The sequence below is a fragment of the Heterocephalus glaber genome, unplaced genomic scaffold (assembly GCF_053883595.1).
Source record: "Heterocephalus glaber isolate CG9 unplaced genomic scaffold, H.glaber_assembly_v1.0 deba00000546, whole genome shotgun sequence".
Classification (NCBI taxonomy): domain Eukaryota; kingdom Metazoa; phylum Chordata; class Mammalia; order Rodentia; family Bathyergidae; genus Heterocephalus; species Heterocephalus glaber.
In genome coordinates, this window is record NW_028258147.1 from 39,833,876 (window position 1) to 39,847,250 (window position 13,375).

At 38.0% G+C, this 13,375-nt stretch overlaps 1 protein-coding gene across 4 annotated transcripts in view; it reads right to left on the reverse strand.

Annotated features, from left to right (window-relative positions):
* Positions 1 to 13,375, reverse strand: part of LOC101713196 (ATP-dependent translocase ABCB1) — a 152,246-nt gene that overhangs the window by 29,856 nt on the left and 109,015 nt on the right. For 3 of the 4 annotated variants that reach the window (XM_087204495.1, XM_004862427.3, XM_021242611.2), the window contains 4 exons: positions 8,769 to 8,869; positions 7,353 to 7,493; positions 5,908 to 6,064; positions 5,028 to 5,225 (listed from right to left, as the gene is read on the reverse strand). In XM_087204495.1, coding sequence (XP_087060621.1) covers positions 5,028 to 5,225; positions 5,908 to 6,064; positions 7,353 to 7,493; positions 8,769 to 8,869 — 597 coding nt within the window. The remainder of the gene's footprint in view (positions 1 to 5,027; positions 5,226 to 5,907; positions 6,065 to 7,352; positions 7,494 to 8,768; positions 8,870 to 13,375) is intronic. The other variant, XM_013078708.3, reaches the window with a different exon arrangement.

Below are 13,375 nucleotides of genomic sequence, written 5' to 3' on the forward strand. Positions count from 1 at the left end.
CCAAGGTCCTCTACATAGAATATTCCAAAAGCTCCAACAAGACTCCTAGAACTAATATCCAAATTCGATAGCATAGCAGGATACAAAGCCAACACTCAAAAGTCAGTAGCATTTCTGTACATGGTTACAAACTCACCAAGAGGGAAATTAGGGAAACAGCATCAAGAAAAATGAAATTCTTAGGAATTAACTTAACCAAGGAAGTGAAAGACCTCTACAATGAAAACTGATGTACACTGAAAAAGGAGATTGAAAAAGAAATCAGAAAATAAAAAGATATTTCCTGCTCCTAGATAGGCACAACCAATATAGTCAAAATGTTCATACAATGGTACCTCAGTTCATGAATTTAATTCATTCCACAATTCTGGTTGCAAACTGAATTGGTTATGAACCAAATCAAAGTTCCCCATAGAGTTCAATGTAACCTGATAGGTAGTTCACGAACAGATGGTGCTGGGGAAACTGGCTATTCACATGCCAAAGGTTGAACCTAGACTCATATCTCTCACCATGCACTAAACTAAAATCAAAATGAATCAGTGATCTAAACATTAGAAGAGAAAGCCAGCACCATTTGTTAAAGAGGCTATCTTTCCCCCAGTGAAGGATTTGGCCCCTTTGTCAAAGATAATATAGATGAGTGTGCCTGGAGTTGTTTCTGCATCTTCTATTTTGTTCCACCAACACTCCCACAAACAATGGAGAAAGGGCGCCTTTTCCCCACAGCCCCACCAGCATTTGTTATTGGTTTATTTCTTCATAATAGCTAGTCTTTGCCTATGCCTGCTGGAAGACAAAACTCTTGAAGACAGGAATAGGCAAAGACTTTCTGAACAAAACCCCGGTTGCACAAGAAATAATACTAAGAATCAATAAATGGGATCACATCAAATTACAAACCTTCTTCACATCAAAGGAAACCAACAATAAAGTGAAGAGACAACCTACAGAATGGGAGAAAAATTTTACCAGCTACTCCTCAGACAAAGGACTAATATCTAGAATATACAGAGAACTCAAAAGAATTACACCTATAATTAAAGACCTAGTCAAGAAATGGGGATCTGAAGTGAATATAGACTCTTCACAGATGAAGAAATACAAATAGAAATAAATACAAATACAAATAAATCCATGAAAAAATGTTCAATATTGCTGGTCATTCAAGAGATGCAAATTAAAACAACACTGAGATTCCATCTCACTCCAGAAAGAATGGCTATTATCAAGAAATCAACCAGTAACAAATGCCGGTGAGGCCATGGGGAAAAAGGAACCCTTTTCCATTGGTGGGAATGTAAGTTGGTATAACCACTATGGAAATCAGTAAGGAGATATCTGTAGGATGTGCAAGACTCTCTTTTTCTGAGGTTATTTTATTTTATTTTATCATATTTTTGGTACTGGGGATCAAATTTGGGTCCTTGGGCTTGCGAGGCAGGCAGCAGAACCACTGAGCTACATCCCCAGCCCCTTTCTGAGGTTGTTTTAGATGACTTGCTGTTATCTACAGAGGAATAGCCAACAATTAGTGATGAAGTATTAACTATCTGTTTAGAATCCTGAGCAACTGCTGTTTGCCTCAGCTTAACAGGATAAAATAGTTCATTTTTTCCCAATCTCGTCATGCTCTACAGCAGTACCTTGCAGTTTGGTAACCCTAAGATCTTTTTATCTTTGCTGGGCAATCTGCAAACAAATTTGTAGTTATATAAATGTCTATCCTGTCACTTCAACATCTACAATAGCTTCACAAAACTCTGTTGTCCCGAGTTTTCAGGAGCTTGGGGCTAGAAGCCTGGGACAGTGAGCATCTTTTGTTTGACTGTGGCTGCTGAGGCCAGGGTCAGTTGGCTTCCTCTGCAGGCCCCTTGCTGGCAAGGATCCTAGGCAGTAAGGATGCAGCGGCTTAAGAGGGAATTCTCATTTTCACATGATGAACCTGAGACCAGGACCTTTAAGGTGCTAATATTCAGTTTCTAGTATAATGTTTTTCATTTGCAGTACAAGTCACTTTTGCATATAGTTTTGAATTCAAAGTTGTGTTTTCTTTTACTTTAACTAGAATACCTAAAATTTTAGAACTTTCAGGTCTCAAAACTTGGATCCTTCCTTCTTCACAATACTTATGCTTAATAGTTCATGATTTTCCGTCACTAGCCTCAATCTTCCTTCAAGTTTACCAGGTCAGTGGTTCCCAAACTATAGCCGGCATCCACCCAGGAAAGATATCAAAATAAAAGGCCAGGTTCTGGCTTACCTGAATGATCTAGGGTGGCTGTGCTCTTTAGTAGCTCTCTAGCCAGTTAAAATGTCTCAGAGTTTCAAAACCATAAATGGAGGTCAAGGTTTTCAAAGGATTCACAGACCACAGATGATTATAAGAATTTTCTGGTTTCAGTGTGTTCCTCTGGCATAAGCCCTTTGTTCAGTTCTTATGATCAAATGATGCTCACATCCATCATTCTTACGTGGCAATAGAAAAGAACTGGTAAAAACCTACTATCTAAAGTATGAAGAGTTACTAGTTGATATTTGTAAATAAAGCTTGACACATTTGCCTGGATATATTTGGGATGCTTCTACTAAGAAGTCTGGCTGCTCTGTACCACTTGGCAGTATCTTAATGATCTAGTTCAAACACCCAGAGACAGACTCTATATAATCCTGGAATAAACAAAAGCACTTTGTTTTCAGTGTATCATCTGTGCTGTCTTGAGATGGTCACTCCCCTGTGCACTCAGTGTACCCATATCCTCCTATACCACCCCCTTGCATACATGAGGGACTAGAAAGCTAAAAATTCCCCCAGGCTCCCTTGGTTCTGCAAGTAAGATAGGTTCTACCAGAGAGAGGCACTGTGTGAAATCTGGAGGCAGAGGCAAATCCTCCTTCACCATAGGTGGGAGTTTTTGCAACAGCCAGATCCTGGTCTCGTATCTTTAGATTTTGAAGAACTATGAAAAGGTGTAATCTTTTACAAATTTCTGATTATAGAATCCTAGCTACGGTGTTGTGACTTGGAAAGCTGGGAACAGCCTCCTTAACATCTTCTAGCCATTGCGTGGAATAAACACCTAACTCCCTTTATTAAAAACTTACCTATTTGAAATACCTATTGTGATTTCTGTTTCCTCCACTGAACTGTGTAATACTCCCTATATTTTAAAATATTTCCTGTTTGTGTTGATGTACTTACAGAATAATCACTACTTATTCCCTTCTGGGATAATTATTTTTCTGTTATTAATGTTTTCAACTCCAACATTTTGTTATCACCAAGTATTTATTCTCCAGAAAAGTAACTAAATCATTAGAAGTCTTTGAGACTTTTGAATCTTTAATGGAAAATAATCAACAAAGTCTGAGAACCACTACCTTGTTAATTCCCTATTTCAGCTGAACTGTCCCGTTTGTTGCACTGGGATCCAAGTATTTAACTACAGTCCATATTATCTCTTGCACTGACTGCTGTCTCTACTGCCACCTATTATCAGATACTACTGAGCCCCTAAGAAAACCTCAAGGCCTAACTTTTTTAATATAACTCATGAAAGTATATTCCTATCTCTTTATTTACCACCTTTGAGGGCAGACACCATGCCCTGTAATTCATGACAGCATAACATGTAACATATTTCTTAATAAAAGTCTGCTGAGGACCTTAATCAGAGTTTGAAAACTCATATTTTCTCCTTTAATTTCTTTGGATAATAGTGGGGACTTCACCTAGAGTTCCATGTTCAAAATCTAACCACAAAATTGGTCATAAAGTCATAAAGTCAGAGTTTGTAGAAAATATAAAACAAAGGAATAAAAATGATCAAGCTTTTGTAACTAGTAATGAAGAGTGAGTAAAACCAAACTGTCTTTGAATGTAATGAAAATATTTCTGAGAAGCAATGATTAATTGCTGTGGAAAAAATAAAAAAAGGGCCTTTGACTACAGGATGAAAATTCTCTTTACATGTTAAGTCATTATTGCAAGAAGGGTCCACACTGAGCCTATTGGTCAGTGACCGTATTACTCCATTTATTCAATATTTTGTATATTACCTTTGAGAATAACCAATAACTAAATCCCCACATAATTAAAATGTGTTTCTCTGATTTCTATTCTTTCCTAGTTTGCCTGTTTTCATATCCATCATTAAAATAATTTAAATTCATTACTGCCTTCAAGATTCTGATCTCAAATCTGGTACTAAGACAGTCCCCCAAAGTTCTCTTGAATAAAGAATTCTGACTTCACTCAACCTTTAGGTCAGAAAACTAAGGGGCATTCTTATATACTCTTTATTCACTCCCCAAATATGTTGATTTTTCTTTTTACTTAAAGACTTTTTTGGCCTTGGATGATGAATCAATGCTCCCTCTCCATTGCTAGTCACCCTCTCTTGTCCTCCATCTTAAAAATGCTCCAGAGTCCCCTCTTTAAAATGTTCCCATTCAAGCTGTTCTTATTTGCTTCTCTTTCCTCTGATCTTCTTGATAGTCTACAAACACTTAAACCTCCATTTCTCCTCCTAAACATCCTAAAGACATGATCAACTATTTTCTACCCTCAGCACTTCCCTGAGAGCATAAAATGTCAGAAAGAGCCTATTAATACCAGAGGCTAACAGGTATGCTTGGTCCTCATTGACTCGGTTTCTCCACAGCATCTTCTTTACTGGTCTTCACCTCCTTGAAACATGCCCCATCCTTGGTTTTCATCTCCCTGTGTCTCCTAGAACCCTTATCTGTCTTTCCGGCTACTTCATTTTCTGTTGCCTCCTTGGTGTAATTTAACCCTAGCAAGAGTCATGCATAGTAAGAAGGCAGCTCACCAAGGTGGGTGAGGAACAGTGTTGAAGGAGATGACAGAGAAATGGGCTGTGCAGATGACACAGCCTGAGCTGTGTCAGACTTTAAGTGATTTAAAGTACGAAAAACCCTAGCTTGTCATGAAGAACGAGTCCTCTCCAGGCCTTGAGATGATGAAAAGCCTGAACTGAGCTGAAGGCAGACTGCTGACTGCTCACCACAGTCCCGGCCAATGGGTCGTAGAACCGCTCCAGGAGCTGGACCGCTGTGCTCTTCCCACAGCCACTGCTGCCCACCAAGGCCAGTGTCTGGCCCTTCTTCACCTGCAGGCTCAGCCCCTGAAGCACCGGGATGTCTGGCCGGGTGGGATACTTGAACACAACATCACTGAAGGTCACATTTCCTTCCAGCATATTCTAAAATGAGGACAGCAACAGTAAGTTTGCTGCAATGCTCAATCACGGGGTGGGCCTAAGCCATGGCAAACCTTTTAGAGACAAGTGCCCTAACTGAAACCAAAAGCCACTTATTTATTGCAAAGTGCCAATACTTCAGTTAAACCTGATTATCCAACGCTCAACTGCTGGGGCTACTTGGCTTGCATGCCGACAGGGAAGGCTCTGTGTGCCCACTGTGGCACGTGTGCCATAGGTTCGCCACCACTGACCTGAGCCCTTCCACCACCAGGTTTCAAAAGGTAGTGCAATCCTGTTAGAGGTAAGATTAACTCATACTGCTAGAACTAAAAAATAAGACCTCAGAGTCAATGTTTTCATTGAATGAGCTGTTAATCCAATCAAAAGTCCAATACAGATGTGATAAACTTGTCTCCCCAGAATGGAGTAACTTACATACCAGAAAACTCATTGCTAGGATCTGCTTATAAAGCTAGCAGTATTCCTCCCTCCCTCTAACTTTGATATGTAGAAGTACTGGATATGAGCACATATTATTAGCACTTACTGAAATAAACACACGACCTTCAAATCTGTATATTACTATCATCCTATAAAAAGCATACATTTTGTCAAATTCCCCCTTTGAATACTTTCATTCGGCAATTAGGAGCAGATCGTGCAGTGGAAACCTCAAACTCACCGGCTTCAGGCCTTCTGTGCTGTAGCTGTCGATGGCGGGGACTTTTTCAATGATCCTGATGATGTGGGCAGCTGACACTTTGGCTTTGGCATAGTCAGGGGCAAAGGAACTGACCTGCCCGACTGCCATGGCACCAAAGACAATGGCTGAAAACACCCTAGGGAACAGAAGACAAGACACGCACAGTTATGGCTGCATTGCTCGAAAGCTGGCACTTCTATAAGCAGGGAGCATTGTGGAAAATAATTGTAAAACAAGTTAAAAAGTAAAACAAGCACATTTCCTTGTATATTCAAATTACTGTGACAGACTGATTACAAATGGTCCTTTTTTTCATTTGCCTTGGTGTCCCTCCCTTCTTGCAAAGTGATCTTTGTAGAACTTCTGTTTAAGAAATAGAACTTGTTATCCAACCTTTGAATACAGATTGGCTTGGGACTTGCTTTTGCCCACAGGATACGATGGAAGTTACTGTTGCCTGTAACAAGCCTATGACTCGGGAGGTCTCTCTCTCTCTCTCTCTGTCTCTCTCTCTCTCTCTCTCTTCCCAATGCCTATGATGCCTGACTGATCTTTCAGTTACAATAATAATAGTGGCTGCATGTCACTTGTCAGACATACATATTAAAAAGTGGAACATTTAAAACTTGTTAGAATGATCCTGAACTAGTATAATGCATGAATAAGTCAGTGCCTCAGTAGGATAGAATTTTTACTAACACATTCATATTCTGAGGCTTATAAGATTCTGGTTTCAATGTAAAATAGTATTGCCACTTGGTCATGTGTGCTATGAAAGGGCAGAATTTTCTGCCTCCAAATGTAGGTCTTTCTGATCATGTACTCTTTTCACTGCCAAACTGCTTATTTGGTTCTTCACCAATATAATTAAGTTCAAGCTTGACTTCTCTAGACCATGATATAATTTTCTATTAGCAGTGTAGCAGGAAAAAAAGTGTAACCTTTCCTTTGTCATTTTTTAATTTCTCCAGCACTTACCTTGTAACCTTCTCCTTATCTTGTATCAAGGAAAAGAAAAATTATCCTGGGATCTTCCAGGGTATGTGGAACATCGTGGTTCAGCACATTCCCAACATAGTTACAAAGTTAGAAAGCCCTTTGTATGGAGCCATTCTTCTCCCTGCTCAAGGTTAGGATTCTTCCCAAATGCCAAACCATTCTTTAGATCTCTAAGGTGAGTGACCAACCCAGCCACAGATTTGAAAAGGTTAGACATGTATGAGTATCTACTGGGAAGAGAAGAATTTACTGATGGACAGGTACTTCGATGGGAACGCATGGAAACCCAGAGGCAAAATGCCACAATCTCAATAACCAAAATCTTTTCACAAGGCTTCACTGTAGGGTTTTCTAACCATACCAGAAGCATGTTCATCCCAAGTATATTTTCAGAGTTAAGTTGTCAATATTAACCCAATACTTACAACATAACATTTTCATAATTCATGATTTCACGTGTCACCAAAAAGGTACTTAATCGGAAACAAGCAGCATGAGAAAAATATATTACTGCCTGGGTGAAGGAAAATGTGATTCCAAAGATGTGTGCTTTCCTCAAAGAGTTTCTGAAAAGACATTTGAAAAATTACTTCATTCTCATTTCTCAGGCCTGAAAATGTAACTTCTCAGAGGGGACACAGAAATGAAAAAGGCAAAAATGGATTTAGTTTTCAAAAAATTAAGTTTCATCCTCATTTTATTCACCAGCTGTTTAAATTTAGTTATGTGCCTCAACTCTGAGCCTTGGTATCTTTATTTCTAATGAAGTAATCAAGTAACTACGCCTCAATGTGATGATATAAAAAACTCAGCCTACCAAATTCTGTACAGAGCCTGTAAGAAATTAATAAACGAAAGTTCCCTCCCTCTTTCCCAAATACTGAACATAGAACACGTTTCCTATATAGTCAACATTCATTCTACACACATCTACCCAGCATGTACAAACTTCAGGGTCCATGCTGTGTGATACTGAGGAGTAGGCATGTCCCTTGACCTTGGGAACCTAAGGGTTAAGCTTGCTAATCACTTATGCCATGGTAGTACCTTGTGAATAACATGTTATAGAAATAAAGAGAAAAGACTTCACTCTGGTGGAGTTAGAAGAGGCATTATACAAAGAAATTACAACTAATTTTTCTCAGGGCCATGGAATTCAGTGGTGTGGCGGTATGGGCAGGAGTGAGTGGGCAGCTCTTTGGGCTTCCTAGTCCTGCTTCAGCTGTATTGGCTTGGCTTTTATTTTTGTCATATAGCAGAATTTCAAATAAAAGCCTTTTCAGGAAAAATATGAGAAAATGAAAGAAAATGTCTGAAAATCCATCAATAAGTTCCAGCTCTCTTCTTACTAGAGAAGAAACAGAGTGGCTGGGCTTGCTCATGTTCACACCATGTATTAAGAGCTCTCACTGGGATGGCTGTGGTAAAGGAAGAAGTTTTCTATTGGAGGAGAAGTGAAAAAAGTTATGAAAAGTATATGCTGGAAACACTACTCCTCAGTGTTGCCAGACAAACTGCATGTTCCATAAAGAGATGGATTCCCCAAATGGGGCAAATAATATCTTTATCCAAACTGGACAACGGAGAGTTGGTCTCACTACCTGCCCCATCCACTTCTCTCATGCGTTACGAGCCATTCCAGGTTCTGGCTCAGAAATGTGTCTCCTCCAGCTGGGTCTGATCACTTCTCTTCTGGTTAATTACAAGCACTGTCCAATTGGTTCATTTCTAGTTCTTTCTCCATTTGTGCCCTATGTTCCTGACAGAAAAATCCTTCAAAAAACGAATCTGATGACTGTCAAACTCCTCATACTTCCTTCTCCCTCTTCAGCACTCATTACCTGTATGGTATCTGCAGGCTCTGCCCATACATATGTTCAAACTTCTGCTCCTGGGTCAAGGACACAACAGTTCGGAAGTTTTCTATTGCTTCAATAGCGATCTGTAACAGACATCACACATTGCAAAGAGACACAAGGGAAAACAGGGGCAATTAGCTTGAATTCAATCAGCTTGAATTCAATCAGCTAATAAAATTAGTTTTATAATTACATACTATCAGTAATCATTTAGTATTATCTATGAGCATCTTCTCTATGGAAAAGACTAAGAAATTTATTAAATTAAGTTTCAGATGTGGGAGGAAGGTCAACTAATTGAAATTTTTCTGCTTGATAGTAAAAGAAGCTAAGCCTCAGAGGGATGAGGGCATGCCCCTAAAGCCTCATAGCTTTATAACACTAACCTGGGAAGTCGGTGGTTTACATTTTCAGTGCTCCTTCTTCTATAATGATCATACTGTTAAGTTTGGTTATTTTCCATGATTTAAACAATGTGATATTTATAAGTTTGTCTTTACAATTGCCATTCAAGACAACTCAGTATTTGGAAAATTTTGAAAAGATTTAGAAAGTAATTAAAAGCTACATTTTGGAATATTTTATATATTAGGCTATGAGATTACAAATGCTTTCTTCTTCCTGAATATAAACACATGCACATATTTGTTGTGTGTATGCATTAACTGGGACCTCACACATGCATAGGTAACCTCTCTGCCACTGAACTATAGCCCCAGACATTTTGTTGTTTTGTTTTATTTGAGAGAGAGAGAGAGAGGAGCTCAGTAACTAGTCCAGGCTACCCTTGAATTTGGCAATCATCCTGCCTCAGACACCCAATTAAGTGGGATTATAGGCATATGCCACCACAACTGGTTTACTACATCTTCCACTGAGTGTGGACAGAATTCTACATTTGGTTTTTTATCATTTTTTTATTTTAACAAGTATCAAGAGTATTTCCAAAACTCATTAAGTATACATTAATAATGGGATTCTAGTGGTCACATAATATCCCAGCCAATTAGGTATTCCTTAATTGTTGAATTTTCAATTATTTTCTCATTTTAAAATAATTTTATAGTAAATATCCTTGCACCTTAACATTTATCCACATTGAGTGATTTTCTTCAGAAAGTTCTTAAGATTGAGATTACGAGGGAATAAACTTCTTTTTTAAGGAACATATCACATTATCAATTTTATCCAGAAACTTTCTGTCATTCAATTATGTTCTAATTACATGTTACTTTCTACAAGATTATTTGATTGCTTTGCAACCATTTGGAGTCTGAGTCAAAGGATGTGGAGAATGCAAGGAATACCAGTATCCTCAATGAGATTCACCATACATCAGCCACAGGGCCTTGGACAACCACTCCGTCTCATTTTCCTCACCGTGAAATGAACAGGATGAACTAAAGGGTCTCTACAGTCCCTTGAATTCTACAGGTCACCAAAAGAAATTATAATGTTTAAGATGCTCTCTTCCTATGTTCTTACTTGTGCCCTTTATGTTGCTCACAACTGATTCTAGTAAACACACATCCCATTAATTTAGAGTAATTTACACATTAAAAATCATAAACACAATGTCTTTATTTGTCACAGAATCCTACACAAACTAGCTACAAAGATAATAGCAAATATTTCATAAAATAATGTCAATTTTTAAGATTAATGCAAAAGGCCATTTGAATAAAAAATAACCTCTTTAAAATTTTTTAAAACTTCTTTGCAAACTAAAATTAAAACATTATTCTCTGATCAAAACAAAGAAAATTGGAGTGTGTTTTTACCATAAGCTAATTAAAATAGCAGGAAAATATCCAGACTTAATTATGTCAAAAAATTCAATAAATCTCTTTCATACATTTAATAAACAATGTATACTCATTTTAGAAAATCCCAAAAATACAGAAAGCAAGAAGTTAGAAGAAATTTGCATTCAAACAAAACTCCTCAAAGACAATCCCTGATCAGACTTGTTAGAACTATTTTTAATTACAGGGGTTCAAATGAACAATTAGAAGAAGTTTTCTGGATTAGTACTGATAACCAACAAACCACAGCAGTGTCTACTGAAAAACAGATTTTACTCTAAATTTCAATAAAATAGTTTTAAGAAATATTTGCTGTGCATCATTTTCTAAGGCAAGAATGGCATTTTGTGGTGAGTTTGTTAATGCTGTCACTGAAGTCCCAGACCTTGCATGGTGAGTAAAACAATATAATCACTTCACAATATAGTCACTTCATCTTGACGTCCAATGAATCAATTAGTAAAAGCTTTAATTAGCACCACACATTCACACAGCTTCATTTATTCCAAGAGTTTTAAACAGAGACTCAGTAATCACCAGAAGGAAAGACAACTTTCAGTACGAGGAGGAAATAGCATCGTTTCCCTCAGAAAGCATCATGTATTGAATACTTTTGTAGAAAGGAGGATGCATATGTTTTCAAAAAGAAAGACAAGCAAATCTCCTTAATAGTTCTCTTTCTGCCCACTTAATTAAAGTATGGTTATGACTTTTAATGTGAAAAGGAAAACCATTGATTTTATACACATGTTCATTAGTCCATAGCAATATGATTGAACACTACCAAGCACAGATGACAGACAGGGTAGATGCTGTGAAGTTTTGATACCATAATCAGGCCATGAGCAAGTCCTGACCTCACAGAGAGGATAGGAGCTGACTCTGAGGTCCCAGTCAGGACATAAGCAGACACTGACCTCACACAGACCTGCTCTAGAATCCCAAGCTTGCCCTATCCCTTTAAGGGAAAATCTACAGAGGTGGTCTTGCAATGGAGCCTGTTTTAGAAGGGATGATACACAATTGATCAATAAAGAAACAGCGAAGAAACATCTAGGGCTGAGAAGTATCATTTGCTAATTCAGGTGTCAGGAAAGGCTTCTCTGAAAAGATAATAATTCTGAGATCTGAATAATGTATAGGGGCCAGCCACAACATCAGAGAGCCCACCTGGACTGTCCCAGGAATTGAAAAAGAAGAATTATAGTCCATAGCAGTGCTGGACAAGAGAAGGTCATAAACATCATTGGGGGCCAGATTATGCAGGGTTTTATAAGTCAGGATTTTATTCCACCTGTGATCAGATGCCTTTGGTTTTAAGTAGTGCTTAGCATGATGTCATTTATTTTTACAAGAGATTAAAATTCTTGTCTTTTTGTGGGAAGAATATAGAATATAGGTGGGCAAGAAAGGAAAGAATAGACAAGAGACTTCCTGTGTGACTCTGGACAAGATGTTGAGTCTCTCTAAACAACGGGCTCTCTGGTCTGCCAAAAAGGGACGACTCAACAGAATTCTTTTTTGTTGTTGTTTTCACGTTTTGTATTAGTATGTGTTTGCAGTGCATGAATTTTACAATCAGTTTGGGAGTGGGTACATGTACATACTACAGCTTGTTTCTTTTTTTCATCCTCTTTCCCTTCCTGCTCCCTCACTCCTCCTCTAGCTCCCCTTTCCCCTTTTTCATTCTTGTTGATATTATTAAATTCAGTTCATGTTATGGCATATAATGTTCACATCCATTGAGGTTATTAGGATCCTGTACATGGCATATCATAATTGTACTTATTTCCCCATCTCCTCCAGCCAACTCTCGCCCTTGTTCCCTTGAATCAATTCCCATTTGAAAGACCTCCACCCTTTTGTCTCCTGATAGCCCTCCTTTATTATTCTCTTTGTTTGTACTTTGCCTTACTCATATGAGAGATACCATACAGTATTTAAGCTTGTGTGTCTGATTTATTTCATTCAACATTAGTATCTTCCAGGTGCATCCATCTTCCTACAAATGTCTGAAATTTTTCCTTCTTTGTAGCCAAGTATATATATTGATACCACAATTTCTTTATTCAATCATCTGTTGATGGTATACAGGCTGCTTCCAGGATTTAGCTAAATTATGTTGCTATAAATGTTGCTATGCATGTATCGCTATAGTATGATGACCTACTCTCTCTGGGGAATATACTACATGTAGAAATGGGTAGCTGGGTCATATGCAATATCTAATTTTAATTCTCTAAGAAATCTTCATCCTGATTTCCATAATGGTTATACTACTTTACATTTGTACCAACAATACAGGAGGGTACCTTTTTCACCACAGCCTCACCTGCATTTGATATTGCTTGATTTCTTGATGACTGCCATTCTTTCTGGAGTAAGATGGAATCTTAGCATTGTTTCAATTTGTATTTCTCTAATGGCCAGAGATGTTGAGTATTTTTTCATATATTTACTGACCATTTGTATCTCTTCCTCTACGAAGTATCTGTTTATTTCTCTTGCCTGTTTCTTGATTAAGTCTTTAACTTTAGGTGGTTTCAGTTTTTTGAGTTCTTTCTATATTCTAGATATTAGTCCTCTGAGGAGTAGCTGGCAATTTTTTCCATTCTGTAGGTTGTCCCTTCACTCTAAAGGATTCCTTTGCTGTGCAGAAGCTTTGTAATTCGATATAATCCCATTTATCGATTCTTGCTGTTAGTTCTTATGCAGTTGTGGGTTGGTTTGGGAAATCCTTTCTCATCCCTATGACTTCAAGTGTTTTACCTTTTCTTCTCTCAG